The 27,255-nt window shown below is 37.6% G+C and overlaps 1 protein-coding gene across 14 annotated transcripts in view; it reads right to left on the bottom strand.

The window, feature by feature from the left end:
- PARD3 (par-3 family cell polarity regulator) overlaps positions 1–27,255 on the bottom strand; it is a 448,147-nt gene that overhangs the window by 173,599 nt on the left and 247,293 nt on the right. For 10 of the 14 annotated variants that reach the window (XM_054058308.1, XM_054058306.1, XM_054058309.1 and 7 more), the window contains 5 exons: positions 22,819–22,958; positions 21,147–21,275; positions 17,260–17,298; positions 4,313–4,501; positions 3,662–3,832 (listed from right to left, as the gene is read on the bottom strand). In XM_054058308.1, the coding sequence (XP_053914283.1) occupies positions 3,662–3,832; positions 4,313–4,501; positions 17,260–17,298; positions 21,147–21,275; positions 22,819–22,958 (668 nt within the window). The remainder of the gene's footprint in view (positions 1–3,661; positions 3,833–4,312; positions 4,502–17,259; positions 17,299–21,146; positions 21,276–22,818; positions 22,959–27,255) is intronic. The other 4 variants (XM_054058316.1, XM_054058313.1, XM_054058305.1 and 1 more) reach the window with 1 other exon arrangement.

Consider the following 27,255-nt stretch of genomic DNA (forward strand, 5'->3'; position numbering starts at 1 on the left):
AAAATGCACATGAAAATTCTGGGCTGAACTGAAACACAGAGAAATGGCATTCTGCAGAACCGTGCAGCTAAATGATTTCTCCCTCCTCTGCAGTTCTTAGGACTGACTATGAAAGTGAACATTAAAAACAAAAGAAATGTATTCATACTAGTAACGTTCTTGAAATCCAATTCAGACTCTATTTTACTGAAGAAAAAAGCAGTCTGCACTGCCTATCTCAAAAGAAGTCAGTTTGATTTTGCAAATGTAAACAATTACTGGACTTCAAGCCAGGGGGGGAAAACATTGTTATTTTTCTGAGGTTTTTGCTGTCGTTTTTATGAAAACTTAGACAGCAAGTGTCTTTATTACCCAGATACTGAGCATAATTCTTTTTTGCATTGGTATTATCACCCTCTGTACGTATCCCCCTTCCAAGACGCTTGTGGTTGCTCTGTGGCACAGCAGGAAATCCCAGGGCACCAACCCCTGTCCTCGCACTGCAGTGCAGGACTGACCATGCCACTGGAATGGTACGGAATGAACCCTGCTGGTGGTGGTGCACAATAACAAATATAGCCTAACTTGTTCCACTGAACTGTGGTTCTGCAAGTCTAACAACAGTGTAAGCTATATTTTTGTTCATAAAGTGGGCTCATACAACTCTGAATCAACAGTGGCAAGAAACAAGTTGAATAGGATCTATTTTTGTTGACGTTGTTAATTTATGGTGAGTCCTTTGGAGAACCAAAAAAGAGAGAAAAGCACCAAAAACGTCAGGAAAATACTTCCTCAAAAGTTAAACTTTTTGTTTTGTCTTTAAGAAAAAAAAGTTAAACCCCTATTTCTGAGGAACTGGGGCTGTGTAATCTGGAGAAAAGGAAGCTGAGGAAACCTTATCATTCTCTACAACTACCTGAAAGAAGGTTGTAGCAAAGTGGGTGTTGGTCTCTTCTATGAAGTAACAAGGGACAGAGTAAGAGGAAACAGTTTCAAGTTGTGCCAAGGGAGGGCGAAATTGGATATTAGGAAAAATTACTTCACTGAAAGAGTTGTCAAGCATTGGAACAGGCTGCCTGGGAAAGTGGTTGAGTCACCATCCCTGGAGGTATTTAAAAGATGTGGAAATGTGGCGCTTTTAGGGACATGGGTTAGTGGTGAACTTGACAGTGTTAGGTTTATGGTTGGACTCAATGATCTTGAAGGTCTTTTCCAACCTATGATTCTATGATTCAGTGCTGGTATAAGGTGGGATTTAACAAGATAGGGTCTGCCTTTCCTATGCTTTTCTTGTAATCTGCAAGCTCCTAAATTTTCTGCCAGTCAGATGTCATTTATTTTTTATTCTAATACCAAAAATCTTTGCTGAGACTGTACACTCGGCTGGTGGCAGCTACAGGACTATTCTAAGGGGATAACTTCTGTACTAGTGTGTTTAATAGTACACTTAGATGCTGCTGTCCATCTGGGTCTCAGTTCACGCATCCATTACTTAGGGCTTAGGCTGACAGAAACTATATTCATATATATTACTCATGCAAGATACATAAATCCTGTTATCATAGCTTATTAGTATTATATCTGATTAATGATATCTAAAGTTTAAATCTCTCCAATTCTTGAACATGGAACTAGGGTTTAATTGCAAAATGCCAAGGAAAAAAATCTCTCTTCACTTTTCATTTGTTGAAGTCTAAGCATTGTAAGACTTTCAAAAAACCAGCTTCTTGAATAATGTCAGCTCAGCAAGTAAGTAGCTTTATGCCCATGCAAGTTGTGCTTTAATCATATTAAAATATGCAAACAGGATTGACATTGTATTTCCTTTGGACAAATGTCGTGAAAGCAATATTTTCTGAGAAAAAAGTTACAAAAATTATTTTGTAAAGATGATCACTACAGCAATAATTACATATCATCACTTTCCCAAATCATAATGGCTCATCTCACCAGCCTCTTAAGGAGTTAGGAAAATGCATAAAAAACTGTAAAGTAGGTCCAGTCAGATCTAGCTCCCCATCCTTCTCCCTCTACAAGTACATTTCAGCATATCAAAGTCTGGTTCTAACACCAGTTCTTTCATCTTGGAGCACATGTACAGTAGATACCATAGACCTGAGCCGTGCCATTTTTGCCATGTGATTTCTGCAATATAAATAAAACTAAAAGTGGGCGCTAAACTATTCTTAGCTTGAACAAGCAAAAATTCTATCAGATTTAAGGAGAAATGTCTTTGGTTCATCATGGCTGGATTTGCTCCATCATATTTACACTGTCTTGAAACATTTCATCTAGAAGACTTTCACTAAGAGAAGAGTGAATATCTTCTACATTCATTTTGAAAAAAAATACTAAACACAGAAATAGTCTAAAATATTTCACCCTTTTCACATAGTAACATATAAAATGCAGCAGCAATTGAGTAGGAATAAGGAACAGTTTACAAAGGACAGTCTGACGTCCAAATTCAGAACTAGGGCTATAACAGGACTTCACCAAATATAACAAGGTCAGAATTCCTTCAACACCAAGTGATAAACCGCGTGCATGCAAGCTGCCTTTCCAGCAGGGTGTATATACAAACGTGTTGTATGTGTATTAAAGCTGTGTATAAGCAGTTAATTCAGAGGAGTTTAACGCTTCCACTAGTGTCTTTTTCAAACATGATTTTATAATACACTACGGACTGGAATTTTTTAAAGATCAATTCTATGCATGAAAAAAAAGAAATTATTCCTTTTCTCTTTAGGCAAGATCAGCCACACTAAACCAATTTCCGCAGATCATTTTTGAAGCATAATGCTCAAGAAATAACATTCCCAAAAAGACCTTACCGGTGTTAATGAGAATTACAGAATGACTTTTACACTTCTTAAGAACAGATGCTTCCCTGACCCGCAATTCAACTGCACCCTCTTTAACTCAGTGGATTTCTGCAATTTGTCAAAATCATTTTGAAGTCTAATTCAGTCCTACACAGCATCTGCAGTCCTTCTCAGTATCACATGCCCACATAGTCCTACAATATAGCATTATTTATATTAATCTAAAAGATAAACTACCAGAAATCATGAATAGGTTTCAAAATATCACACATTCACTTTGCACTGGAGGACACAAATTGCAAATAATACCAGAAAAAGAATCCCCACATAGCCCTGAATTCAGTATTTCATATATCTCTGTAATGCAGGCCAAGACATGACAGATTTAAAATCCAAAATAACAGAACTCTTTCCATTAAGTTTTGCAGAATCTTTACATGGAAGTTTAAATTGCTTAGATGAAATATAATAATGAAATGTAAGAGCTCTACTCTTAAAACAACCAAAAGTGACAAAGAAACAAGTCAGTTAATACTGTCTATAAATGAAAGATTCAATAGACTTCCAACAAAAAACTCCAAAGAACAAAACTCACATAAACACTGGGATCCAATTACAAAATCAATATAGTTTTATTCAGTGTTTCCTGTTATTCATTGATGAAAATACTCAAAAGAAAAACTTTATTGATCAGTAATAAGGTTAGCATGTCTAACACTGGCATTCAGATAATTTTGTAATTCTTTCTTTAGCTTCTCCAATATTATTTTCCAGGTCTCAGAGGAAATATGACATCTCCCATAAACACAAATACCTTAGAAGTGAAAATTCCAGTCCCAATATCAAAAGAGCATTACCTCATTGCATTTACTTATTCGCCTTGCCACAATAAGCTGAATCATTCCCCGCTTGTTTCCTTCAGTGGACATGGACCTCCTTAAGGTTTCCATAGCATCTTGATTTGTTTTGCCCAATAACGATTCTCCATTTACTGCTATTAGCTGATCATTCACTCGAAGCCTGCCATCCTGGAAAAGGGAAGATTATAGCTAGTTACATACAACAGCCACAAAAGAAGTTTCATCTGCTGAAGAGAAGAAAAAATAAAAACAAAGGAAAAATAATCAAGCAACTACACTTATTTCTAATAGTTTATGGCCAAATGAACACTGCTATAAAAGCTTCTATTGCAGCCATTGCAGGAAATGTCTATTCCAGTTATAGATTTGCACTGCAAGCTATTGTCATAACTTGACTGCACAAATAGCATACTAATTGAACTGTACCAGAGACAGCTCGTATCCTTCCCGAGAATCTGTAAGGGCTGTTTAAATCCAGGGATACGCAAACGTGAATCTGAGTAGAAATCTAAATATTACTTCTGATGGCATAATTAGAAAAAGCTACTTACAGAGCAATCTCATTCTTCTTGAATCTGTGGCTATTTTCAAAACTGCTTTATTATGTAAAACTAATGAAGAGCAAAGTACACAGATGTTCCCTCTTACCTTGGATGCTGCTCCACCGTTAATAATGGACTTGACGAAGATTCCTAAATCGGCATGGTTTTCTTTTGACCGGTTACCTTTGACACTCACACCAAGTCCAGCTGATCCAGAGTCATTCAGTGGAACTTCAAATGTCAGGAATTCCCTGGTGCCATCAGGTGTGAGGACAAGCTCCTCCTCTTCTGCTTTCTGTTGGGAAGATTAGCATGGGATTATAGGAGAGCATTTCTATTTAGGAATTCTCTTCCCTCTACAGCTATTAGCATTAAAAAACCCTGCTTTTAACAACAATGCCACAATATTTTCCACAGTAATTATTTGAAGAAACATGCACAAGCAGTGTATTTTCTATCACCTCCAGCTGATGCCTAGATTCAGAAATATCATGTTTGTCTCAGAACTTCTCTATCTAGTAAAATAATTCAATTGTGTCATTATTGAATGTGCCATTAAAACCAACTCACAAGCAAGCTGCTATTTCATTATCCAAAAGAGAGCTGCATCAGAAATATATTTTTACTTGCAAACCTACAGAATTTTTACAATATCATCATCATCTGTGGTAGCTTTGCAGTCATGGGGAGAAATTAGGTACAAGAAAACTAAAATTCAAAAATTACTCATTCACCTCATTTCATTTAAAACTAGCTCTGTTAGGAAAAACAGAAAATTACACAGCTGAGATCTGCAACAGTACATCCCTCTGCTATTGCCAGGCTTAGCATTAAATCCAGCTCTGAGTGCCAATTTTCCTGTCTTTCCCAGTTCTGCTCTTCACCTCTATCATCTTACCCACACCTTCATTTCCTTGCTGCCCTCGACTCCCAGTTTTAGCCTGGCTGGGACAATCCCAGGTTCTGCACAACTGGAATTATAGTTCCAGACCTGCCAGTTGTCCCTGGCAAAGAGCTGCTCGGTGATACCTTTCCCCGCATCCAAAAGCCAGGCATGTGCAGGAGACCAGCCTCTTGCTTCACCTCCTGCTGAGCTCAGGGTAGTGGTGGGCTGGAAGTGGGTGCCCTAGAGTGTCCCTTAGGAGCAGTGGCATTCACAGGGGCAGCAGACATGGGCACAGCACCCAGGAAAGGAAACGGTCAGGCCCTGAGGAGCAGTGCTTACTCACATGAGATGGTTGCTTAAAGGAGGAACAGCAGCCCAGTTCCTTATGGTAGACATTGTCCACTTGTCTCTGACCATTTTTCAGTTATAACAAAGTGATTATAACCACTTTGGGTTATAACTTTATCAATTAAAAAAAAAAAAACTCATGCCCTTAAAGACTGTTCTGCAGTAGGCGCAGTGTCTGGCCTCCAGAAATATGCTGATGAATCTATCTGTGCTGTTTTCTTCTCACCCACATGAAGGAGTAAGAGAATATCTATCAGAATGCACAGTAATGTCCAACAGGTGGAAGTCCCTCTTTGAAAGAATTAATCTGGCCAGTTTTTTTTCATAATATTAGCAAACACGTCACCTCCATTACTGACACTGATTTTATACTTTTCCCACACCGCTCTCATCTATCTGCAAAACTCACTCTTTCTATTTTTGTCCTACCCCCAGAAACCTGGAGCAGAACAAAACACATGAGAAATTAACATGTGCCTGCTGAGCCATCCCTGTTTCTTAGAACCTGAGGAAATGCAAAGCTGACAAGCTCTTCTGAAATCCAACCACAGACTACGTCAAAGATGGATGTGAAAGCCATGTGGAGTACAGTACACTGAGATATCAATTTGGGAAGAAGCACGCTAGTTGTATCATCACTGACCTAGAAATGCAATGTGAAATCGTCACATGGGAAGGCAGTCAGACTGCTGAGAGAAACAGAACAGCCAAGGAAAGAAAAGCTGGAGCTCTGTCTTTTCCCACTTGGTTAAAAGCACAAACCTTAACACTTTCACCAACCTCTCCCCTTGCATCAGACACTGTTTGCTTGCCTCTAACCATGCTTCATTATGGTTCATCATAAGCATAATGCTTCATCAATTAAAAAAAAAAGCTAACATTCCCTAAGTGCCATAGCTAAGCTGGGTCACTTATGAACCCCGTTATTCAAACACATCTCTCAGCCATGCAGAACAGCATGATCTGTGCTGTTGGGAATGGAAAGATGTGTCTGTGGAAAAAATACTGGATCTAAAAAATATTTCCCAAATTTTGGGAAAACCAGAAGCATAATTTTCCTGTTTGGGTCACAAAAGCACTAGTTACAGCATATATTTCAGTGCATGTTTTGTCAGGTGGCTGCAGAATAAAACAATCCAAGACAGACGCATGCTGATCACTTTCATATTCCTTAACAAACAGTAGGAATAAAAGCTTGTAAGACAAAAAAGAAGATAAAGTCAAGGCAAGATGTAATCCAAGGAAGTACGTAAGCTTGTTGGATTTTTCTTCACTACTGTTATCATAAATTTACAATCAATTTCCTCCTTCCCTCAGTATTTTCTAATGTTCTAAAAAAAAATGTGCCAAAACTTGAGCCACAGTCATCTCCCTTTCAGCAAGAGAACTAAATCTCTTCCCTGCACAGCCCATCCCTGTTGGGTGCACTTCTGCCTGCCAAGGGGTCAATTGGAGAGAGCATCTCAGAAAGCATAAGCATCCCCAAGGACTTGGTTAATGGCCTCTAAGGCTCCTTCTCTTCAGTGAGACCAAAGAGCTGCATTATCAGCTCTCCACTGTTCTTAATGTGAGGCTTCTGCTTCCTTGTTTTCTACAGTAGTAAATAGGGGAAAGATCTAGTGCTCATATTGGCTATAGAGTGCGGAGGTGAAATTCAAGGCCTAAATCTGAAGCAAACTACTCCGTAGCAGCTGCCTGGGAGTGAGTAGATCATGCAAGTGAAGAAATGAGAAATAGCAGCCTCAGCACTGGAACGGAATTATTGAAGCCATTAGAAAATTTCTCAAGTCATCCAAAGAAAAAAATTACCATTACTGGGCTAAAGCTAAATTGCTTTAGGAACTTGATCAGATATCCATAGCTTTTTTTAACTAAGCCAGCGTGTTTCACCACCACACCTGCGTCCACAATTTTAGGGACACAAGAAGCTTTGTGCCCTCTAGAATCTACGTGTCATCTGTCAGCACCATATGCTTGAATGTAGATTTCAAAAAAAGAAAGCAGTAGAGAGAACAAACATTTCTTTTTTATATGCCACATTTTTTTCTAAGAATAGTTAGGAGAAAAATGTGGCTTTTGAGAGTAATTGAAGCACTGAGATTCAAGGACTATGGATATGAAAGTACCAACTATAGCATTTGTGCTACACCATAGTACCAAAGAAGGTCTTACTATATATGATATACTGAATACAGCTTCATGAATACAATCCTCTAAGCGTGTCATAAATGATCAATTTTCACAGAAATAAGGAGGAAGATTTTAGCCTGATACTGTAAAATTTTGAACCAAAAACCACAAACAAACCAACCCCTCAGACAGGCTGAATCCTATGTTCCTCAAAGCCCTTTAGAGTACAGGAATATTACATGCAGTGATTCTCCTCAATCGATTAAGTATCAGGTATTTTAAAAAGGTAAAATTTGCACTGAAATTGGGTTGAATATTAGGTATCTAAATGTAAAAAAAAAAAATAGAGATCCTCTAATACATCCGCAAGACAGCATAAAAATGCACAAAAACCTAAAATGCAGCATTTAAAAATTTCAACTGAGAACACAATATCTTCCTAATTGCAATAATTTCCTTTTGATCTTGCTATAATCTAAATTAACAGGTTCACTATGTCGATCAAACACCCTAACACTATTTTCATGATTAGTTGATCTGCCGGAGAAATTTATTCCTTCCTATACTTTGACAGGCCACCAGTAAACATGGAAGCAAAGTGATGTACTGTGAATCCTGAACAACAAAATTCAACTCCCTTAAGAATTTGCACACACTATGTCCAAAACAATTAACAGCAGAACAATATTCTGTTCAGAGAGAGTCTGCTGAGGAAAAGGTCATCTGAAATATCTTCAGTTGGATGAATGAATGAAGCTGCTCAAGTATGTAATCTGTAATAAAAATTCGATTGATAATAAAATATGTAGGTGACTTTTTTTGCTTCAAATTCATACTTAGCATCGATTTACGCTGAACGACATTTGAGATAAATTTTTCACTTTTTAACCACAACACAAATATACCATGAATTTAAAGATAAACTTCGTGATTGGAGCAAACTTATGGCCATGCATTCATACATATGGAGATTAAAAAAAGCCATCGCATAAACAGGAGCGAAATTCTTTTTCTTCTATGTAGCATCAGTTTCTGATCTGATCATAAAACCTGATTTAATTTTATAAACAACATTTAAATGGACCTGTGTGCCAAAAGTGCAATAAGTCTATTTCATCATGTTAGTAACAGCATCTCCTCCTTATCCTTTTATGTTTTAAATACTATGAAGAAATGTCTCGCTTGAGATTTCTCTTTACAAAACCTCACTAGGGTTCAGCTGGTGAGTAAGCAGCATGAGAAGGGTGAAAAAAGAAACCTAACAGCAAAGAAAAACCTCCTCCCACCTAATGGGGGAAGCAATTTTCAATCAAGCTGGGACAAGCTTCCGAAGTGGCTTGCTGCAGCTACAAATCTGACTGCATTCTCTCCAGCAACCATTCTCTTGCAAGCTTAGACATGCTGTCTTCTCAGCAGCTATTAAGTCACTGAAACCTGTCTGCAAGTTACTTTATGATCATGTATAGAGAAAAGAAACAAGTTAATCACGGGACCCTCAGCAAAAATCCACAGCACTCCTCTTCTCTGTCAGAAAAGCAATTAATAAAGCTCTGCATCCACATTATTAGAGGGTAACCTTAATTTCCAGGCTATGTATGTAACACACATGAAAACATTTACAGGGCTCTTGTCTGCACACATGTATGCATGTACATGTACTGACACACCCTTCTTAGACAATGATGAAATTCACATGATAAATTATGTAACTATAGCACAAGCCCTACCTAACGAACCCAGTGACCCCATCTACACTATTCACTCTACCTGCACACAAATTCTATTGTGTCCAGCTTTCTAATATCACAGCCTTAAGCCTCCCAGCCTCTGTTGAATTATTATTTAGTTATCAATCTTTTACCTCACAAATGCATCTTCTCTATTGCGAATTTATCTAGACTGAAAATCTGAAGCTCTTAAAAGATGAGTTTGAAGTCCTATGGATGTTAAGCGCCCACCAGGTCTAAGAATTGTAGGCTAGGACAGTAAAAAGTCCGTATTTTGCAATACTTCCTTCCAATAATAGGGATTTTTAACTGAATGTCACAGCCTCTCCAGGTTACTTTCAGTCTTTATAAGATATTAATATAGAAGTCATTATTCTTTCTCACAAAGCACCCATGATACTAAGAAATCATAACTCCCGTACATTGCAAAACAATAAAATTTGTTTCAGCATTATTATAACAAAATACAGGTCCTATTTTACAACTCATATAATAGACACAAAAGAGAGGAGCTTTCACTTAGCTATTGTGCAAAAAAGTTGTTGACGTCAGAGATGACTCAATGTGTTTTGTTCTTCAGATTAGGTGGGGGGCTTTGCTGTGATATCAGACCACGTTCTAAACTGAGATACACCAAAAGATGATGACTTTCACTTTTATCGTATGCCATTACATATACATATGGAGAACACGTAAATCGAGCAGCTCTAAGGAAGCCAAACAGCACCTGTGGTTAACAACTGTGTTGTGGCAGGTAATGTTTAGTACTTAAAAAAATATAGATAGGTTACTGCTGGAAATATAGATAGGGTGCTGAAAACAGAGCAATGTAGGTGGCCTGTAACACACCTGTCCTACTTCAGTTCAGGCCCCTCTGGAGGAGTCACAAGTGAGAGTTGATGCATCCTGCCATGAGTAGGCATTGAAGATAAATGTAACCACGGCAGCACATTCATACTTAAAACTGGACCTCTGTCAGAGAAAAGTCTGCTTACTGACCCAACAGCGACATGCACACTCCAAGCCGGTTTCCTCCTGAAATACAAGCCCTTTTATCTACTTGCTTAGTTATAAAATTATATAGGGCTTAAGCGAACGAAACAACCAAAATTCTTATGCTTGCCTTCTTTTTCTAACTCTTCCTAGTTTAAGTTTTTTTAATATCTCACATATGTTAGATAAACACTACTGAATCTTATTTGCAGATATACATTGAGACTCATTATTCATATTAGCTAAGTTAATATGTCACATCTGGCAAAGACTGCACTCTTTTTCAAATCAAACAGCAGCTGCTAAATATCAAACCCTACATTTTAATTCTGAGATTTTATGGGAAATGTGGTCTGTTTTAATTTTAATCCCATCAAGAAAAAGTTTTTTGCATATTATATGTGGATTAACTTTGGTACGCATATATAGGCAGAAATGCTAGCTCATGAAAATACTGCAAAACAGGCCCATTACATTTCCAGTTATATCCATTTTAAGGATTTAGTTCAATATCAAAAAAACATGTTCCACATTCCAAAATGTCTTCAGTTTAATGTTTTTGAGGGATTAAAAAATGGTTTAGGAAAAAATTAAATGTTTTCCAAAGGACAAAAACTCTAGCATGTGATTTTCATTTAGTATGAAAATCAAAGCTTTGCAAAAGCCCATGTTTAAGTACATCCACATGTTATTTATGTCTATAAGAAGGCCTTTGCTTGTCTGTGCTAACATTATTCTGCCCAATACTAACACTCTGATCTGGGCTGTCATAGAAACTGGTTTAAGCAGTTTAGATTTCTACATTTCAAATCAACTGATCAGACCACTAAAAATATTTTGTTGGTTATGCATCTCATAATGTCAAATAGGGACCAATCTGTCGTCATTACCATAATGCCTGTACTTAATTCAGGCCAATATACTCTGTTCCAAAGTTGTTCCTACTCAAACTTTGTGCTCCTACTGTAAGTTCTGAAACAAACATGCAATTGTAATGCTAACTCCACTTCTTTACAAGATGCTTGTCCTAGAGAAGTGAAAACCAAGGGGAGTAGATACACAGCAGGTGTTTGTTTTGCCAAAGAAGCCTATAAAGCTACAGCTCTCTGCACTATCCCTTGTTGAAGAAAAACTTCAATGCCCAACACACTAATGACACAGCTCCTAAAAGTCTTTATACTTCTCTCACTGGCCTATTGGATAAACAAAACCTGAAAGACTAAAGAAACAGATAGAGAGTGTCTGGGAAAGCAAGCAGAAAAACAAAGCTGAAAGGGAAATAATGCCTTAGTAGAAGTCCACAGCAAGAAACATGTTCCACATGAGGCAATGCCCCTGCACAGCACTGGGACTGACCTGCGTCTTACTCCTACTTCTGTTTCAGACCTTCAGGCACCTATGACAAATGACTTCAACTCCCTATTTTCCCTGGATTTGAATATCAAGGAAGAATCAACACCAAGAGTCTAAACCCAACAGTGCAGTAAAACAAGCTTTGCACACAGTCAATGAGTTTTCAGAGGTTTAAATAAAAATTTTAATCAACAATGTGAACATCGCACTCACTCAAATTTGGCCAAGTGTTTGAAGGAACCTGATGACCCTATTGCCTGTGCTAGGAGATGACCAACTAAAAGACCTGGGGTCCCCTTTCAGTCTCACATCCTGTATCAGTCTTTTGAATTGCAAATGCCTTACACAGTTGACTCTTATTATGCAAAATAACATAAGGCTGGTGTAGGAAATAGTACAATAGTAGTGAATAAAGATGTGCACGCCAGAGTGGCTTCAGGGTGACCCATTGCATTTCACAAAACCAGTAACCGGCCAGCAAATGTTATCAACCTAAGCTTTGAGAAAATGGCTAAAACTGTTCTGTAGTGCTGCACAGAGCCGGCTTGGTTATGGCACAGTGCAGCCCAGGTGAATCACCTGCAGATGACAGAGTCAAAACTATGAGCCTGAGGATCATTCCCAAGCATAGTTTTACACAGAAGTTTATCTGTTATTACCATTGAACATTACAGGAAATTCAGACTCCTCGAAGAGCATTCATAAACACAGTCACTCAACTGTTGCATTAATTATTCACTAGGAATTAACACCTCAGCTCTACTCATTAATGCCCCAGAAGAGGCACTGGAACAGGCTGCCCAGAGCTGTTGATGTCCTTCTCTGGAGATATTCAAAACCTGGCTGTTCAACCTGCTGTTCATTCCTGTGCAACCTGCTGCAGGTGAACCTGCTTTTGCAGGGGATTGGACTAGATGATCTTCTGAGGTCACTTCCAACCCCTACCATTCTGTAACTGTGTGATTCCGTAACATGCTATTCAATGCCAGAGTACCTACTGTGGTAAAAGACTCTAAACACAACAGTATCCTGCAGAAACACTGGAACAGGTTGCCCAGCAAGGTGATAGATGCCCCATCCCTGCCTGGAAACATTCAAGGTCAGGTTGGGTGGGGCTATGAGTAACCTAATCTACTTGATGTCTCTGCTCACTGCAGGGGGTTTGAACAAGATGACCTTTAAAGGTCCCTCCCAATCCAAACTATTCTATGATTCTATGGTTTTAAAAAAGCATTGTAAACATCCTTGTGCATCACATCATGAAGCTAAAAAGATATAATAATGATAAGCACCAGGTATTTGCAGTATTCCAGAATACCATGGAGCACTAGCTTAAAAAAATAACAGCACTAGCTTAATCATCAAACTTCTTTTTTGATAAAATCATTATCTAATGATATCAGCATTGCTGGTGGTGTAAGCCAATATTAGTCAACAAACAATCTTGGCTCGACTTCAAAACATTTGCATCAACACAACTGCAGCAACACAAACTGATGAAGCCCTAAATTGTTCTCTAAAGAAGGGTTTGTGTGAAGGAAGAGTTGCATGAACTTAATGACACAAAGCTATTATAAAGGCTCAAGTCCTGTTTAAGTGCTAAATATGAAGCAGTGGAAATTTAACTTACAGTATTTGAAAAACAGCTATGGATATACGTACAGTGGCTACACACCTTGAAGTAATTTAATAGCACACACACACTCAGAACACCATCTTAAAGCTCAACATAAATAGTGTTTTTTTTCCCCACAAGACTAAGCTCCAAGAACTTTCCATCCATTAATCAATATAAATTACATCTTTCTAGGCATTCGCTAGTATATCTCTCATATTCATAACAAGAATAGTTGCAAATAAAGAGCATATAGAAAATAAATTTGCATTAATTCATTTAAAATTACAGAAAAGCTGTAAATACAGAAAAGTCTGTGGAGCAGCACGGAACCCCAAAATGCTGCCAGGTTTAATCATGACATTATCCTTGAATTCTGAAAAAACACAGTGATCAAAATGAAACTTTGATAATAACAGGAGTATCAGTTCAGAAGAAAATAAAAAGCAACCTCATTTGCAATTTCTATCAGGGCTGCTAAACATTTATATATTGTTCCAACACACCAACCATTTTTGTTATGTCAGTGTTACGAATCCTGCACTCAATAAAATTCATAACATTCTGCTCACTTAGAGTAATTTGACAGAAAAACAAATGAGAACAGAAAACTTGCACTCATGCTACTGAGTGCAAGAGTCATGAAATGAAATCCTGAATCTCCTTTCGCAAAGAGACAACACGCCCTACAAAATCCTTACATATATGATAATTATTATTTTCCTAACACTATGCTTACGTGAAAGTTAACTTGCCAGTTTGAATTCAGAAAACAGAGAATGACAATTGTAAAAGCAAAATATTACTGAAACACTGTTGACTTTCAAAGAGTATGAATAAAAATAATTGGCAGATGCTTTACATAGCATAATTAACAGTTCATTTCAATGCTCTGCAATAAGATTAAGATAATTATGCTTAGAAACAGAAAAGTAATAATGATAAATTACTAGTTTTCATATTACGGTCAATCTCCTACATTCCGAATAATCACCATGTTTAGAAATAGGTGCATCTGTTCCATGTTGTCACCAGCTAGGCAAATGGCACAAACTCATGGCTGGGTGAAATAATCTTTCAACCAATATACAGGAGATTTTCCTGCTTCAAGAGTAAATGGAGCGCCTGTTCCATTCATCAACAAAACAGAAGGTAACAACAGCAGTACTGTTTTCACCAGGGCACAGTTACTGGATAGAAACTGAAGCTGCATTAGCAATTTGTATTTCTTACGCATAACTGGAAACAAAAGCCTAAATTCCATGTGCCTGGCAAGTCACAGAATCTCCTCATGGAAGTTCAAGAAAGAGAATATTGACTATTCTGTGATGGTGTGCAAAACATGATGTCATACACTTTCCTATATGAGTAGTAAGAAATAACTCTTTCAAGGACTTCAGCTCACAAATAAATTAAGAAAAAAATAATTTAAAAGGTTTTCTTTTATTACATCTGTGAAGATTCTAAGTAATGTATCCAAGTGCCATAGTATTAGTGTAAAACATTTCAAAGTAACAGTTGCATGAATGCAACAACTTATAGTAACAATGTGTTGATAAATTAGGCTTTATACTTTGGGGTCTACATACAATTTTTATTTCAGGCCTTTCATTCTCAAGGATTTTAATGTTTTTTAATTTCAAAGGTGCATTTTTCTTCTGTCTCTGCACAAAGACGTAACAACAAAACCACAACCATTTTGCCTTTAAACTAAAACCAGTGTATTTCACTTGTATTTCACCTGTCTCATTTCTATAGCCTCATCACTTTCATCATACTTTTTTTGCTGTTGTTTTTTTGTTTGCTTTGCTTTCTACTATCAATTCCTTGACACTTGGGAGACTAAAACTTCACAACCAACACCACAAAGATCAGAGCAGGCACAGAAATAGAAATTGCAAGATGAGAAGTCTCAAAGACCTGAAAAGTAGACAGAGAAGGAGTAAGGACTGAGGTGGAACCAATGAGAATAAAGGAAAGCAATGAAAAGTACTTTCAACAACAACAACTGATGATGATGATGATGACGACGACAACGACGATGACAATGATGATGATGATGATGATAATAATAATAATATGACCGTATTATTAATGTGCAGCTGAGGAAAATTAGTTCTCTTGAACTAGAGTATCACACTTATCCAAAGCAAAGTGGATTGGAAGAAGAGAGATAAGTGCAAAATCATTGTGCATTACAAATACACACCAAAACCTTCCACAATTAGTCCACTTTTTATTCCTACTCAGGTTTAGGCAAATTTAGAGAGACGTACTGTTCCTACTATTGATCACTGTTGCTTTGAGCCTTTAAATATGTAACAAAAAAAATCCCATCCCGTAATGAATGAAAACCCCTAGACATTATGCAAAATAGACAGCTTTGTATTGACCAGCTTTCTTACTTCATTCCTCACTAAGCAAATACATCTCCACATGTTTCTGTATTCACTTCCTTATTTCCAAGGATTGTTAGGACTTATTGGCTGTTTTTTCAGAAATCCCTAGCAACCAATACTCTCTCTGTCCCTTTTGCATAATCCCCTGGTTAATAACCAATTTTGAGCTCACATCTACAGAGAATAAATAAGAGAGGTTTATCTTCTTTCAGTCTTTCCTTGGATGAAGTTAGGGTGTTGCTCCCAAAAATGGCAGAGAAAGGCTTTCAGCGTGGAATTTGCTACAAAATATAAACTTTGCAACAGATGAGCAATTGATTTATATAAACACCTTGTTGGTAATCTGTATAATCTTAGTGAGGTTTTGGGGCAGAATTTCTACTCCTAAAACCTGGACACTTTTATAAGGATGCACCAACAAAATGATCCTCAATTGTTTTCAATTATAGGCAGAAATACTGTCCTGGGCTTTGATCTCCTTGTATACTAGCAGTACATGGTAAGAAACAAAGAAGATAAACACATACATGCTCTAATGAGATGCAATAAAAAAATACTGCAAGGCACATCTGAAACAGTGGTACACCTACGATTCTGCCCAACCCTTATGCATATGACTTTCAGTCTAGAAGGACATCAAAAGCCAGAGGGATAAAATTTAATATTGCTACATTCAGCTCAAATGCCCATTTTAGCAGTTACATTGACTGTACCTTACATCTCTTTATCTAGTCTTGACTTTCTTTTTATCCCAGACACCATCTCTCCACTGCTGGTAAGGAATTCTGAATCATCTAGACAAGCTTTTTCCGTTTTTCAGCAGCCGAACTAATTTCAAGTCCCAGCAAGAATTCTCTTAATTTCTCCATAATCTAATTTAATAATTAATTTTGCAATAGGTACCTAATGGAGCTTCTTGAAGTATGCTTTTAACTACGATAAAATATATATTTAAGGCAATATGTTACTGTTACATCTCATGTTAATATTTCATAAAACAAACCTTTTCTTTTAGAAAAAAATTTTACATATATTAGCATTAAATGCACTAAAACCGATACTGTTCCACTGACTAAAATGAGTATATAAACAGTATACAACCTCAATATACAGCCTCACTGACACATCACATACCTGTTACAGCTTTCCAATGGTTAAACTTGGTACCACTTCCCTACAGTTTCTTGAAAACAACTAACAAACACAGGTTTGCTATGAGGACACAACTGAGACTTAAATACAAACTCCCTAATTTCTATGTTGGTATCTCAGGTTTCAGTCACACAATCACTATTTAAACAATTAGTTTCAACAAGTAACCCAAGCTACCAGTCTGCTCTTACCATTGCAACTTAAGGCCTTTGTCTGTGTATAAAAGGTGTAATTTCAAATAGCACTTGAACATATATAACAACTGACTTGTGTATTACTTTCAAACAGTATTTGAAATTACAGTAAAAGTGCATTTAAAATGTAAAGCTAGAGAGAGCCATCTACAGTATATAAGGTGAAAGGAGGATCTGTGAAACTTTGATGGAGAAGTGCCATATCAATTTAAAAACATTTGGGAGTCTTCCAGTATGGAAAAGACAAAGCTCTTACCGTTTCCTCTGGAATTTGTGACTGGCTTTGTTCTGCATTCTAAAGGAAGTAAAAAAAATAAATAAGAACACGACTACATACGACATGTACTATCTATCAGCAGGGGGATAACAAAGAACTCTAAATCTGACATGAAGCAGTAATGGAAAAATGAAGGGTGCTTGTCACACTCCCTGATTTGTCTACACAAGCTCTAAACGTGAGCTGGATGAAAAGGACCTCCAGTGATCTTAGGCCAGTGTCCTTGACTTTATCTGGCTATAACGGAGGTGGCTCTCTGGCCAAGGAAAAATCACAGCTGCTTGCACCTTTTTCTGGCTGGTGGAACGTTTTCATTCACAGATGTTCTCTCCCTTCTGCTTTGAAGGCTTCAAAGAATGACCTCAGCAGTCCAGGTGAACCTTTCCAAATATTTCAAACGCGTACCTGTTTTTTACAACATCCTTTCTCATTTTAACAAAGGATTCCCATTTTGAGTGTGTTTGGATGAACCAGAAATACAGCACTGGATATCCCAAGGACAGGAGGATGTTTTCAGACCACCGCAGATGGGATCCTACTATACTTTGCATTCCTCACCTGTCTCTCAGGACACAAAAGGCAAACATACATCATTGGAAAACCTTTCTGCGTCCCCCAGACAATTCTGGAAACACAAGAAAGGAACTATTGCTCTTCCAAGCCCATGTCCACCTCTACTGAAACCCCTTTGAGCACCCAGGAGGCATGTCACTGCTGGCTGGATGATCACTTTTGTGCTAACGAACTATTGTGTTCCATTCAGCTGGGTCAAAATGAAATGCTAGGGTTTACTGGACATTTTTTGCTTTAGGCTGTTTTGCAGGAGATTTAAATGATTACGTAGAAAAATGTGGTGGTGAAGTAGTAACAAAAACATCCAGTTGGCTTTAACCTACTGCCAATGAGCAATGGGAAAAAAAAGATGAAGGAGCCAACTACCAGGAACATGTAAAGGACCTACATGTACCAATCAGGGTATTAACTTGAAGGGTACAGGCTACTAATTCTGCCAGCCAATCTCTGCTGCACTGAGAATTTAGCTCAAAAGCTAAATAACCCAAGACAATGCTTCAGTGGATTCACATAGGCATCAGCAGGCTCTAAGAAAATCCTTCACAGCAAGTTATGTTTGGTTATGTGAGGTAACCACAGTATAACAGGAGCTCTGCTTAACCAGTCTAATCCTCATCCCTTTAACAAAGGGGCAAGGAGGGAAGATTTGTAGAAGACAATCCACCTTGCATACTGATGCAGACAAGCCCTAGTATATTACCTATCTGGCATTAAGTAACTCTGGAAGCAATAAAATGCCTGATATTCTGGAAAAGCATAATCGTTCTTCCCGATCTCGCTAGTTAGACAAGGTAACTCCTGCCAATTTGATTTTATTCCCTGCTTCAATGTTTTAGTCAATTTTACCATGATCTGCCGCACTGGATGATGGTTCTCCATCACTCACATGTACCCTCAACCTGACCACACAAGGTACAAAGATCCCATAGTAACCTAAATGGGCTCAGCTTAGCATTCCCGTAAATTTTAGATACAGCTACACATTTTCATAGGTCCTCTCCAGACAGTAAATGCAACATACATCAAAGACATTAAACTCCACAACTCTCCTGAAAGTTTATTATCTTCATTTTACTTATAAAGAAACCCAAGGACAAGTAACTTTTCGAAAGTCATTCAACAAGCCATAACCCAAACCATAAAATCTAAACACCTCTTTTATTGGGATTACTATCAGTACAAATGTTTGCACACATAAAATAGTTTTAACACCGAGTGCTCCCAAGCAAGCAGCAGCAAGTCCTGTCCTTTATGAGATGGATAATATCAAATAACATGATTTTATGCATATTGTTTCTGGGACATATCTCACTCAGTTAATATTTAAAGCATAACAGCATACAAATGTAGAAAGTATGACGGAAATAGGGGAAGGATGCAAAGACAAATTGTTCGTAAGTGGCCAATTAAGGCCTGCATGTGAAAAAGATGAACTGGCATGACTTCAGATCATTCCCCTCCCTCCTCCAATATTGATTTTGTGTTTTCTTTCTGGGTACATAAAGCTAGTAAGTCAATGAGGGGCTGAAGACATCTTTTTTTTATTTTTCTCAGGTTTATTTCTTGCCAGAGAAGAAAGAATAGCCCTTATGATGGGTTTTAATTCAACACTTTTCCCAGCAATTCTGCTCCTGCTCTTTGACAGCTGTCAGCAGAGCACACCTAACAGTTCTTCATGCCAAAACGCAAACAAATCTTTGTTCAACAGAGGATCATCGCACACGTGAACTGTCAGATCCTCACAATGTCATTTGTTCAACTGAAGATAAACAAAAGTACACCAGTTCAGATCTAATCTCTGATTAAATAGCGTAGCGCTCACCTACTACCTGATACAGCCACAAGGAGATCTGGCTTCTCTGTGCTGGTGTTTGCCAAAATAGCCAAGTAACGCCTGCACAGCACCAGGGAGGATACTGAGGTCAAACTTATTTAAAGTAGTTGTTTTCCTGTTATTTTCAAAACTACATCAAGCATTACTACTAAATCTCTGCATTGCTGGTATCGTATCTTTGTTTACAATTATCTAATATCTTTTAAACCATTCATTATAACTTCCTCATTTTACTACAGAAATAATATACACAAAATTAACACATTTTATTACTTTTAAGTTTATTTAGAAAACTTAAAAGGCATTTTCATTCATCTCTATGTAAGATAGCAATGAAGTGAAAATTACATCATAGGAACTTATAAACAGATTATTTTCACAGTTCCAGCAATAAGGTAGGGCATGATATGATTTCAATTTGTTCATTTCTCTTCATTTTATGACAACTTTCACTTCAGCACCTGAAGTTATGTTCCAAGAATACTAAGATAAAAGTGTGGTTTGTTTGCAACCTTCCACGGTACTTTGACTTCCAAGGGGTAATTGCAGTTTTGAAAATTAAGAGGCGAATGTTAAAAGTATTGAAATGGCCGAACAAATCCATTCTCTTTGCATTCAAAATAATACAAATCCAATAGAAAAATGAATCAATCTACTTTTTATACTGATATTTGTCACTTATATTTGTGTTTCTTCTCATGCTAATGCAGCCAAATAAGTTATTTTTCAAGCTATATATAGCTACGATAAAACAAATAATAAATAACTTCAATTAAATTGAATACAGAACAAAGTAAGACTGCTATATTCACAGTCTACCTTTTCATAACAGAACTCATCTTGATCAATTATCAGAGAAATATCTGTATACTACGCAACTGGAGAAGAGACACTGAAATATTTTATTTCTATTCCATGTAAAGTTCTCGGAAATATTTTCTGAATTACCCTGCTAAATTAATAACTTTAAGGTTTCCATTCCACAGAGACTATATTTATATTTTAAAAACTGCTACTATTTCTTAAATATTCCACTTTTTCATAAAAACCTATTTACATATCCTGCTTTGGCACAATACTAAATGCTCTGAAATATTTTAGTGAGCAAGTAGTGAGACAAAAGGCAGACTTACAAACATAGATTACTCCTTGTGAAAGATATAACATAATCTACTTGTCTGCATGCATCCACATAAGGTCCATCCAATAGCTTCTTCCATAATAAACATTTTGACTTAAAACAAAACTCTCACTTACACATTATTAAAAAATATTTAATTCCAATATCAGATATCAAAGAGAATAAAAAAGCATTCATGTAAAATGTTCTAAATAAAGCAGATTAGAGTTTTCGTTTCGTACATTCAGTGCTGGCCGCGCATGTTTACTAGCAGGTGACAAGATCAAATAATTTGCTCATACTCATCTAAATCTCTTAGCTGCTCTCTATTTTACGCACCAGTTCCCTTGGATGGAATGTTTCTTCCTGTCGAAATATTAGAAGGCTGACGGTCCCTCCCATTTTGGTGCTTCGCAGCAAGGACACAACTTCTTCTTGAGTTTTGCCTGTTAAATCAACTCCATTCACCTGTGGCAAAGGAAGTATTAGAAATTTATAATACTGTAAAACAGGAAAAACAGTACAAATTCATACTGAAAAGCAACATGAATCATATGAAACAGTATTAAAAAAAATCTCACTTGAAGCAATCTACTTATTGGCTCAGCATAGCTTCCACTTAATAGATCTAATTACACATGCATTCTTTACATATAAATACAAATAAGAAGCAAGATAGCTACATTTCCCTCCTTTTCAGCAGCAACAGTACACTCTAGTATACTCTAAAGCCAACTAATACCATCTACCAGTTTTTTTACAAGAATTTCTGCATCAAAATTCTTTGGCAAAGTCAACGTATGATACAAAATGGTCCTGTTTCCACATGCCTTGGTGTTACAAATATTCGAGATATACCTTGCACAACAAATTGTGTCAAAAGTAGAAAATAATTTTTTCCCCAAATAATTTTGAGGTATTTGCCTTTGTTCAGCCATCCAATTCCTTGGCCTCCACATACCACTTCCCAGGACAGATAGGCATGGAATACATACAGGTACGTTTCCCACTGCATGAGTTAACTTGAGTAAGGGAGAATCCAAAGCAAAACAGGGCAGAGTCTAAGGCTTGCCTGTTCAGAAACATTCTGTAAATGTAAGGCAAAGCAGCTAATGGCTTTAAGCGAGAGAGCATGGTGCTCAGAGGAAGTTGGCAAACCATCTTTTTCCTTTCTCTCATAAGAGATCACAGCTCACGCTGCTGAGATGCCATAAGCGTCATCTTAAGTGCTTCTCAGTCCCCTTCTACCCAAGTCATCTGGGTTACCTTGAATTACATTCAGCAATGACAGTAATTACAGAAGGCTACCCTCCGGCAACAATTCAAGACGACTTTGCCAATTTTGCAGTAAAGTGGAGTTGGGACACTGAGAGGCAGTTAGTCTCAGCTGTACTTCCAGTGTCATTTGGCTTAGGGACAGTAATGAAGAGCTGTGGGTGGTAACGTCTTCTATCACTGCAGCTAGATTTGCAGGAAGATCTCTGCTGTGCGCCTATCTAAGAGAAATTCAATTCCCTTGAGAACATCCTCCCTCCAGGAGAAAAGTGGCCTTGATTCTCTGTAGCACTATGCTCCTCTTACATTGTCCCTTTCAGTTAATTCACTACATCTTTTTCAGAGTTTTGTCTTCCAAACTTGGCAACATCTCAAATAATTTCTAATCTGTCACTCCATGCTGATTTATTGTCACTTATTAGGTAACAATCGCTTTGCCTTCCTAAACAGCAATGCAAGACTATGGCACTATATTCACATAAGCCATGTAAACACATCTTTTTGTAGGATGTTTGGGTCCCGCTCTTAATACAGCTGTGTACTGAAAATGCACCAAAAATACCCCAAAAACCACTCAAACACAAAAAAAAAAAAAAAAAAAAAAAAACAAAAACAGAAGAAGAAAAAAAAGAAGGAAACATTTTCCTATAACATGAACTCCTAAGAGCTTTTGGAAGTGAACTAGCGCGTGGACTCATGCCAAAACACAGACAAACAACACGTAACACTTCATCACCTCAATTAATCGGTCTCCAGCTTTTAGTCTCCCGTCTTGAATAGCTGCACCTCTCGGAAGGATGTTTTTCACATAAATTGGAGCAGAGCCACCAATCGGGACATCTCTTGAAGTAATGCTAAATCCCAAGCCTTCCGTACCTGCATAAGGAATGTAGAACGCTACTCGTTAAAATGCATATTTTACATTAGACATTTTTTTTATTCAGCAGAATGTATGTACACCTCTGATACAATCCATGAAAACACATATGCAAGAACTACTGCATGGCAAAAAAAATAAAAAATAAAAAAAGAAAAAGAAAAAAGGAAAAAAAAAGGCATATCTAGGACTGCTTTAGCTGAAGCACTGAGTCCTGGCACAGGTGCCTCAGCAGGCCCTCCTTGCAACTCACTGTTCAAGTCATTGCCATATTTCTAACTTTCTATTTCAGACGAGTTGAGTGACAAGGAATCAGAACAAAACATATCTGATACCCTGTCACTGCCTTCCCCCTTGTCAATCTGAATCTCATCAATGATCTTTTCATCCTCTTTTGCAACTCTTTCAGCAATGGCAGTCAGCTAACACTGCTGGCCACAGGGCTTCATCAGCTCACTTATGGGCACTGGCAGGTGACAGACAGAGCTGGAGTTCAGTGGTCTCATTTCTTCTGCTCCGAGGAAGATCCAGCTGTTTTCTGTCAACAACTCCTCCGCCCCAGGGCTTCACTCCAGCTCTCACTGGTTTCCACCCCACCTTCTGCCACACAGGCAGGGAGCAGAGGCAGGCTGCCACTCCAGAGGTCCTGCTGTGCATGCAGGTGACTGACTACACTTGGCTAAGACTGACTGAAGCAAAACAGAGATGCTTAAGATGGCCTGGAGAAATCCAGAGGACAGGTCCAGACAATAAGGCAAATGACGCTTGTATTTCAGATGAATTATGCCCATAACTAGTTATTGAAGCATACCTTAGAATCCCACAGCTCTGGGATTCACAAGCCAAGGACAAACAGAAGCCTTCCCTACTCAGCACAAAGCTCACTTGTGATCCAATTTTTGATGCAATTTGTCCAGTGCCATCAGCAACCTTTAAAAACCTACATTGAAACGCAACCCAACACTGCACACCAAGTCTGCTCAGAGCACTTAATCTAGCTTGGAACATAGACAGCTATTGAGCAGAGTGTCAGCATCTACAACCTCCATCTGAAACATCTCAGGTTGTCAAGATATGTCTACACTTCAAATTCACCAGCTAAGCACACACACATCCACCCTACGTTTAACCTCATCTACTACAACAACCTCAGGTGTGGTCCCTAAAAGCTGCACAAAATATCCCTTTGCATAAAATCACAGGAACAGACAGAAGCCAAACCTTTTTGCAACAGTCCTCAGCTTTGAGCCCTGGAGAGCTGAATACAACCCATGTCAAACACATGACTATATAACCATTTGAATTAAAGCCTGAATTAATTTCTGTCTTACTGCTCCCTACGCTCATTTGCTAGGTCTGCTCGTTTACCGAGCAGGTTAATATTCACACATGAGAAAAGGAAGCAGGAGTCCAATAGAGTCAATCTTAGCCTACATGTAGATTTCAGAAATCTGCACAATTACATTTGATTAAAATTTAGAGCAAAGTATTTTATTATCAAGATGCTAATCATGTTTAGAAGAAAGCTGACACAGGTGACAGGGCTGGGAGGAATATAATCTTTTACCATCTTCATCTTGAAAATATGTAAGTCCTCATGTATCCACAGGAAGTATATGGAGCTCATTTTGTTCAGGAAATTTGGATCAATTCCTCTAGGCTAACTATTGTGACACACCCTCCTTCCTCATATGTCTGCAGCATTCAAGATAGCTGAAGAACTGGCATTTGAATTTGAAAGTCTTCATTCACTTTCAGGCTAATATAAAATTTATCAGTGCTATTGCACAGACATGAAAAAAATATTAGATCTCATATCATCCACATTTTACTTTGGAGACCTCACAATTTTAATGATGCTTCAAAGGTTCATAGAGCTCTTTAAGTCCTTGCAACATGTGAAGATGATCTGTATAGGTGTACGGTTCTTTCAAGACACAACTCAGCTTTTTATGGAAATATCTTTTTCTTATTTTAAGGATCTACGTTGAATACTGTTCTTTGAGTGTAGGTTTTGTCTGCTAAAATTTCTAAAGTAATATCAGAACATGACTGCATGCCCAGGACAATATTTCATTATTAATAAGCTTAATCTCCATAGCCTGATTACGGCTTCATTACAGACGTCTGGTTCAAACACTCCACTTTAAACCCTCATGGAAAAAAACAGAAGTTGAAATGTTCATATTACAAATGCACAGAGGATATAAATTTGGACGATGGCATTTTCTGCTGTCAAATCTCAGGCTTTACCAAAGCCAGCAGAATGCCACAAATCCACACTGAACCCAGATATTAGCAGAATAAAATTCTAATTACTTGTTTCTGTGGAAAGAGGGAGCTTTAACTGGGCTACACTTTGCTATGCCGTTCTGTACAGCTTTGCATTAGGCAGCTTTTGGGTGTCATCTTCCTTTTTTTTCACTGCTTCATTTTACTATTCATTCACTAGAGCTGCCTTTAGCTGTAGAACAGAGCTCCTGTGTTTATTGTATTAGGAGTTCATAAATTGGAAAATAAATGGATACATTCAACCAAGGCCAAAAAAACAAATATGATTTCTGTGACTAGCTTGATTTTAAGGTTTTTTTGTTATTATTTTTACACACAAAACTCACTTAGTTATCTCTACTCCAGGCATTTCAGTTGTATATAGAAATGCATATAAAGCCTTAATATCTTCCTGCTGCTAAAATGGTTTCAGTTCTTAGGGTGTAAAACTGCATTATAATAATGAAGAAATTGTGCAAACATACTTTAGGCTCCTCCAGTCTCTCTGACTTATATTAATAACATGGGAGAAACTGGATTCATAAAGGCAGACCCACAACAAGGATAGAAAACAGAAGGAATTTCCATTTTTCTGAAAACATTGGAGTCACCCTACTCAAAGCTAGGAGCTTTACATTGCAACGTCTTGATTATTTGAGCTATTCTCAACTTAACCTCTTATAGATTTCATAAAGAAAGAGAGCAGGAAAGATTTTCCTCTCTCTATAGCTGTCATCTCTTACAACGATCAAATTAAACCAAGAGATAATAACATTTAAAAATTACCCACTAATTTGTGCAATTCAAATTCTTAGGCTTCTTTGATAAATCAGCAGCTCTCCCGGCAAGTTAGAGCTCCCCTTTTCTCTTGAATGTGATGCTGAACACCCCTTCTAAAGTTGCATTACCCTCAAGAGCTCAGCCAGCTCTGAACCGAAGACGAAGTCATTCTAGTGAATAAAAAGAAGTACCTTGCACAAACAGAAAAGTAGATTTGCTGCTTCAGTTGGTGTTTTAGAGGAATGTAGTTCTAGTAGCATTAAGATGCGGTGAGGCAAAAAACTTTCACAGAAGTTCATTAAACACATGCTCAACATTAACATCATCATCTTATTTGGAATCAGCCGGATCACAAACTGATAGTATGCTTAAAAAATTAGTAAATCTTACTAGAGCTGGCTGGGTTTTCTGTTATCTCCCAGTGAAGAAGTGTCTCATTTCTCAATAATGCCAGGATTATCACCCTGATTGTAGAAAAATGTGTCTGACATAACACTTCTGTCTTTCTAAGGCTCTTCTGCATGCGAAATTATGTGCTCCTCATCTAGCACCAACTACAGGTCTAAATTCTCAACTGCAAAATGTGCTGCTGTGTAGAAACACTGCCAGAACATGAGATGAAAAGCAAGCATCACCTCTGCACTGCTTCCAGTACTTTCATGTCATTCTTAAAAGGACATCAGTTCAGGCACCCAATAAGGAACATCTGAAATACCTACATTGCCTGCTTCTTATGATATATCTCTTACAGCTATCTTCCCTTTCAGGACTGCAAGCAGAGCTAGAAGTAAATTGTGCTCTTCTTTTTCCTCTACTTCAATACACATCTCCCCTAAATTTTATTTTTTTTAAAAAATCATTTGTAAAACAATGGAAAATGTTTGATGACAAGACAATTGGCACCACATTTGTTAGTACCTATGCAAGAGAAGCAAAGAACATTTCAGAGCAACGCAAATACAGAAAATCCATGTGGGTGAACTCAGATGGAATAAAGGATGGTTAAGGGTAAGTTCTTCCTTGTTGTCAGGGCCTTCACTAAGTAACCAAGACCATTTTAGAGACTTCATGAAAAATCAGTTTACTGCTCATAGTTTAAGCCCAATATTTTCAGAATTTGTGTAGTGTAATCAGGGCAACTGTATGTGCAAATAACTGCTTAAAAGCCTGACTGCTCTGCTGCCTATAAAATTTCTGCAGCCACATGCAAAATCAAGACAAATTAATTGCATGCTTATTTTTATG

Source organism: Cuculus canorus, chromosome 2 (genome assembly GCF_017976375.1).
Source record: "Cuculus canorus isolate bCucCan1 chromosome 2, bCucCan1.pri, whole genome shotgun sequence".
Taxonomy (NCBI): Eukaryota; Metazoa; Chordata; class Aves; order Cuculiformes; family Cuculidae; genus Cuculus; species Cuculus canorus.